This window comes from Giraffa tippelskirchi, chromosome 13 (genome assembly GCF_054371585.1).
Source record: "Giraffa tippelskirchi isolate mGirTip1 chromosome 13, T2T-mGirTip1v1.2.pri, whole genome shotgun sequence".
NCBI lineage: Eukaryota > Metazoa > Chordata > Mammalia > Artiodactyla > Giraffidae > Giraffa > Giraffa tippelskirchi.
Genome location: NC_137287.1, coordinates 15,689,862 through 15,695,959, shown reverse-complemented (window position 1 = coordinate 15,695,959; position 6,098 = coordinate 15,689,862). Strand labels below are relative to the sequence as shown.

The 6,098-nt window shown below is 51.9% G+C and overlaps 1 protein-coding gene across 3 annotated transcripts; it reads right to left on the bottom strand.

Moving 5' to 3' along the window:
- Positions 1 to 2,083: 2,083 nt before the first annotated feature.
- Positions 2,084 to 5,715, bottom strand: SPN (sialophorin). 3 transcript variants are annotated; one of them, XR_014072291.1, is made up of 3 exons: positions 5,654 to 5,715; positions 3,159 to 5,273; positions 2,084 to 2,645 (listed from the first exon to the last, which is right to left on the bottom strand). XR_014072291.1 is itself a non-coding variant. In XM_081553078.1 (2 exons), exon 2 carries the CDS (start codon positions 5,255 to 5,257, stop codon positions 3,866 to 3,868), a length of 1,392 nt encoding a protein of 463 aa, XP_081409204.1. In that variant the 5' UTR covers positions 5,258 to 5,273; positions 5,646 to 5,715; the 3' UTR covers positions 2,084 to 3,865. The 3 variants fall into 3 exon arrangements, 2 of the variants coding, with proteins under 2 accessions (XP_081409204.1, XP_081409205.1); XM_081553078.1 differs by having other exon boundaries at positions 2,084 to 5,273; positions 5,646 to 5,715; XM_081553079.1 differs by having other exon boundaries at positions 2,084 to 5,273.
- Positions 5,716 to 6,098: the final 383 nt, after the last annotated feature.

Genomic DNA, 6,098 nt, shown 5'->3' with positions numbered 1-6,098 from the left:
TTCCTGACCCAGGGATTGAACCCCTGTCTTTTCCTGCATTGGCAGGCAGATTCTTTACCACTCCTGCCACCTGGGAAGCCCCTTCCCTCCTGAGTACACAGCTAAACTACATTTCCCAGCCCCCCGGGAAAAGAGACCACCATGTGATTGAATTCTGTCTGGTGGAATGTGAGCAAAAGTGATACAGGCCACTTCCAGTCTTCCCACGATCCTCCCTAGGAATGGCAGAGCCAAAAGATAGAAGGAGCCTGGGTCCCTGAGTGACCTCGTGGAAGGTTGCCCTCCAAATACCAACACTAAATTGTTGCATAAGCAAGAAAAAGCTTCTTTTTTCTTGAGTTCTTTTCTCAGGATTTCTACCCCTGAGATTTGGCGGTTGCTTATTAATAGCAGTTAGCTTGCCCTAACACAAGAAGATTCTCTCCACGTCTCTCTCCTTTTCTCATTCTACACAATGAATGATACAGTTTATGCATTTATCCATCAGTGCCATTATTTAAATTGCTATGCAAACTCAGATAACTCTTTCTCCAGCTCTGATCCCTCCAAAGTTTCAGGTCTCTACTTCTAACATCCCTCCTGACAGTTCTAAAAACAAACTCATGGAGAGTTCCCTGGTCATTTAGTGGTTAGGATTCAGCATTTTCACTACTGTGACCTGGCTGGGGAATTGATGTCCTGCAAGCTGTGCAGAGCAGCCAAAATATAAATAAATACACAAGTACATAAATACTCATGTTTTCTCCCCAAACTGCTCATCTCTCTGCATTTTCACAAAATTATGTCAGCATCTTCATCTCCCAAGACAGAAACCTTGGAGTCTAACCTCATTCTTCCTCCCATCACCTCAATAGTCAATTAGTTCTACAAATCTTATTCTCTGGATAAATATATTTCAAGCCTGACCTCTTCTTTTGCCTTAGGCCAGACTCCCACCCTATCTAACTTGAACTAGGCTGATGCTCCCATCTCCATGCTCCTGGATGCCAGTTTCACTCCAAAGACCGATCTGACTCCTCCTCACAGGGGGGACGCCCCCACCTTTTCTCTCTGGGTGTGCATCTCTGCCTTGCTTCTGTGTTAACTAAACTGTTTCTCTACGTGCTCTCCCATTTGTTGTTGTGCTATGTCTCTAGTAATTAACTTTGTATCTGCAAAAAACAAAGTCAAAAGACATCTGATCTTGCCATGGCTTACGTGAAAAACATTGTTTGCTCATTCTTTCATTCATTTACTCCTCCATTAAGTAAACACATATTAGGTAAGCATGCCAGGCTCCAGAATCTGGAGTCATGTAGATGACAGGAACGGGGGACACCTTTACAGGATGACAGCCCAGTTGTTCTTACTATCACATGAGACACTGTAGGAGTGGAGGAGAAACACTCTGCTGGGCATGGAGGCAGCTAGGGTGGCTTCTCAAAGGCAGTGACGTTTGAGCAACATCTTGATGGTTAAGAGGAAGTTGGAGGGAAGTCAAGATGTGTGTGGGGTGGGCAAGATGGGGAGTGGGCGGGCTTCAGGCAGAGCACACGCAAATGCAGGAGTGAGTATGTGGCCCTCTCCATGGCTGGCAGCATTGGGGATCTGAGCTGTGGTCTGGTTAGCTGTCCTGAAGACACCCACTGGCAGCTCGCTGCTGGGGATACATAGATGATCTCCAGAATAGCCTGAGTTTTCTGATGGCTAATGGCTGGTCCCTAAACCTTCCCAGAACAGGAGCAGACTTATGGATGCAGAGGAAAATGAAGTGTAAATATCCACTTTTAGAAATGAGATATCCTTCGAACCATGCTTTGAGACTCTTTTCCTGTCTGCATAAGTGAATTACATGAGTAGATTTTTCAAGACCAAAATCCTTCTTCCACCTGGAATTTGCATTGGATGACAAAGCTGTATTTGTAACTGTGATTGTAATGTGCGCTTTTGAAAATAAAATAGGAACATGTGTTTTAAAATATAAGATGAAGAATAAGACAGCATATATGGTCGGGTGTGTGAGAGGATTCTGTTATTTAAGATACTAGAAAGTCCTGGCAATTTTGTAAAAGAGGAAAAATGTTATTTTACCATCAGGACAAAATTGGTATTTTCAATAGTTTATTTCTTATTTATTTATTTTGACAAACGGTGCGGGTTCCATACCTGGTTGGGGAACTAAGATCCCTCATGCTTGCACGGCATGGCCAAAAAAAAAAAAAAGGCACCCAGACGTGTGTGGGGAAGGCTAGATTTCCACCCCCACTTGCCCAGACGTGGGTGGCACAATTCTGGGTGGGTCTCTGGCCACTTTCCGCCACTTCTCTCCCCATCTCTCCCCCACCCTCCCACGAACTGACCAACCCAGCCCTCTCCCTGTCTCCCACATCCTCTCCGATCCAAACCACCTGGCAGTCTCACCCCCGTGGTGTCCCTTGGCCTCTCCTTTTGTAGGTCAGTACGTCTGCTCTTGGTCACTGGTCCTCTAACTCAACAACTTCCTCTTTGCAAATTTCCTCTTTGCCCTGGAGAAATACCAACGGCCTCCGGGTCCACGTGGTGCCCAGAGCACTGGCCTGGGCTGGTCTCAGAGATGGCACAGCTGAGTCTTGTCCCCTTTCCTCCATCCCAGAGCCACAGGGATGCTGCCTCTCTCACTGACCCTCCTTTGAGGAATGGAAGAGACAAACACATTAGATGGGTAACGGCATCAGCGAGCCCTGGGACTCAGCATGCCCGTTGCAGGGGTGGTGGGGGTGGTGGAGGGGATGACGGATGAAGGAGTCGGGGGGTGGGAAGTGGGGGAGGGCGTGGCTGGAGGGGTGGGAGAGGGGGACAGGGAGTAGGGGTGGGGGTTATGGGGCACTTTGAGACGGAGTTGAAGAACGACGGTCAGTCACACATGCAGTCTTTCTCTCAAGCCAGGCCACAGACAGAATTAAATCCTCCACCTCCACCCCGTCTGAGCAAAGACGAGGGCGCCTATGTTCTCAGCACCTCCTCAGGGTGGCATCTCCCCAGCCTCCACAGCCCTTCCTGCCCCTCCACACACACTGTCTGTACTACCCCCCACTGTCCTTCACAAACATCACCAAGTCCTCGCCTCCTGCACACAAACCGCACGCATGAGTGGACCCACGCAGACTTCTAAGAACTACACCTGCCCAGAAACTTCTCACCTCTGCTCTTGGGAGGAGAAACAACCGAAGCGTCTGGCCGCCTCCGTTCAGAGGTGGGGCGAGTGTGGCGGCCGGGACCATGGGCCAGTCTAGGGGCCCGGGGCCATCACAGACACACCGAAAGTGCCCCGAGGTGACACCACCCAGCCCATGCTCTGGGCTGGCCCGGCACAGACCACTGGCACCCAGAGTTACAGGCAGTTCATGGGCTTCTCTGGTACAAATGTCCTAATCCATGGGGTCAAATGTACTTTTCAGAGTAATCCTGAAGTGGGAGCTTGCTGGGTTGCCAATTCCTCCTTCCCAGACTCCGGTATCTGTGGGGAATCCACTGAGAAATCATCAATCCAGAAAGTATGGCATTTCCGGAGACTCAGTGGTTGGTTTCAAGGACCAAAATGTGGAGAAAATGTGATGGGGAGAAGTAGGGGTTGATAAGGAAGTTTCGTTCGTTCCATCCGCAAGTGTTCAGTGGGCATAGGCCCTGGTCTAGGTGCTGGGGGTGGATGCTGGGTGCGGATGCTGGCTAGAAGAGCCAGGGTTAAGAAGCTGAATGAAGATTGAGGGTGAAGATGCTGCGTCAAAATCCAAAGGGTGCTGGGTGAAAATGCTGGGTGATGGATGAAGAGGTTGGATATTGTGATGATGGGAGGGAAGGTGATGAAAGCGGGAATGGTTCTGAACTCCAGTCTTGAGATTTTCGAGCATTAAGGGGTCTTCACCTCTCTCGCTTCTGGCCCATTAGAAGTAGGGGCCTCTGCACCCTCATCCTCGTTGCTCACCAGCGGCTCCTCTTCCCCCTTTAAGCTGGAGGCTGGCCCTGCCTTTAGCTCCTCCAGCGCCACGGAGCCCTGGCGAGACTTCCGTCTACCAAAGAAAGTGGTGAGTGTGGGTCGCTGGCCAGACCCCTCCCTGTGGGGGCCATCAGGGTCATTGTTACCCCCAGACGCTCCCTCTGTTGCTGTCATGGCCTCCTCATCAGACACCTGGGCGACCCCAGCCCAGGCATCTACCACCCCGTTGCGTTTTCCACTCCTGCTTAGTGTCAGGACTCCTGTCGTCTGCCTCTGCCGCCGGAGCCACAACAGGATTAATACCACGAGGACAATGACCACCAGCAGGGTCACAAGCACAGCCACCAACAGGGTGCTTTTTGTCCCCTGAGCTGGAATTAGTTTGTCCCTCCTGCTTATGTTTGTGGGGGTATTTGGGCTGGATGTTGTTACTCCATGGCTAGTGGAGCCACTGGTCCCCATGGGAATCTTCAGAAAGACAGCTGGCTTGGTGACCAGGAGTCCACTGGTCCCCTTGGAGGTCTTAGGAGAGCTAGTTTTCATGATGACAGGGGATCCACTGGTCATACTGATGGTCTTCAGAGAGCTAGTTGCCGTGGTGACAAGGGGTTCCCTGGTCCCACTGGAGGTCTCCAGGGAGCCTGTTGCCATGGTGACAGGAGGTCTACTAGTCCCCCCAGAGATCTCCAGAGAGCTAGTTGCCATAGTTAATAGGAGTTTGCTGGTCCCACTGGAGGTCTCCAGAGGGCTAGTTGCCATGGTGATAAGGGTTCCACTGGTCCCACTGGAGGTCTCCAGAGGGCTAGTTGCCATGGTGATAAGGGTTCCACTGGTCCCACTGGAGGTCTCCAGAGGGCTAGTTGCCATGGTTTCACCAGTCATAGTGGGGAATCCTGTAGGTTTAATTACTGAGACACCAGGTATGCTGGGGGCATCAGGGATTTTCATGGGCATTGTTGACTTCTTGGTTGGATCTTCCTGGGAGCTTGTTGACTCAGATACAGGACTGCCTCTGCTGGCAGCGGGGGAAGTTTCAGGAGAGGACACCACATTGGCTATATAGGGAGTCGAGGAAGACGGGAAGGTCTGGTGCCCAGGGTTATCACTCATCATAGGGACCTCATTTGCTGTACGACTGGTTGTCATTGAGTTGAATGTTAGGGTCTTAGAGACCGAAGAAAGAGAGTATGCTGTGGTTTTTAACCTCGGCAAAGGAGGGCTAGTTGGAGACGCTTCAGTCAGGTTTGTTGGCCCCATGCTCCCAAAGAGGAGGAGAAGCAGAATCATTTCCAAAGCAATGGGCATGAGCAGCAGTTGGGACCTGAGGGTGGGGAAGTTGGAGAAGAAGAACACATAAGGATCTAGGGGCAGGGGGAGGACCGAGCCAGGCCCTCCCCTCCTGCCCACTTCCCTGCCAACTGCCGGGCCAAACTCTGCGGTTCAACGGCTTTTTCCACCCTTGCTTTCACTAGTGTCAGAAATAACAAGATGCTGGCAGCACCCCCATCAACTCCATCCCAAAGGACCCCTCGGTGCGCTCTAGCCATTGCCACACCATCCTGCCCTGCCCTGACCTCATGCAGCTCCGATGGCTCCTCGTCCTTTTTCCCCATTATCTGTCAAGGTCTTCTCAAGCCAGAGGCACATTCCCAGGTCCACTGAGGCCCCTGCCCCACCACGTCCCACCACTTACCAGCTCACCTGAAAAGGGCACAGGGCTGCGACCAGGCTGCTCCAACTCCTCCTGAAGCTGGGGCAAGACTGGCGGTCCGGGGCCCCCAAGGGGAAAGGAAGTGGCCCTGGCTCCACCCACCCCAGCATCCTGCCCCACCCGCCTCGCTCCTACATTGCCGTGTGATGAGAGAGGCATCACTCACTTTTTCAGGGTCCCAGGTGATGACAGGGGCTCTGAGGTCTCAGCTGCAGCAGGTGGGGATGGTGGGTGGGTTCTGGAAAGGGGATTCCTGGATCTTTGCTGGAAAATGGGATGGCAGGCTGGTGACTCTGGAACAGGTATAGGGGTGAGAGCAGGGGTGGTGGAGATGGGTGCTTGAAAACTGAGGGGTGTGGAGGAGGAGATGGGAGGGGAAGGCGGTTTTCTTTGCCTTTGTGGTCCCCAAGCTGTTAGACGTGTCCCCAAGGCTAG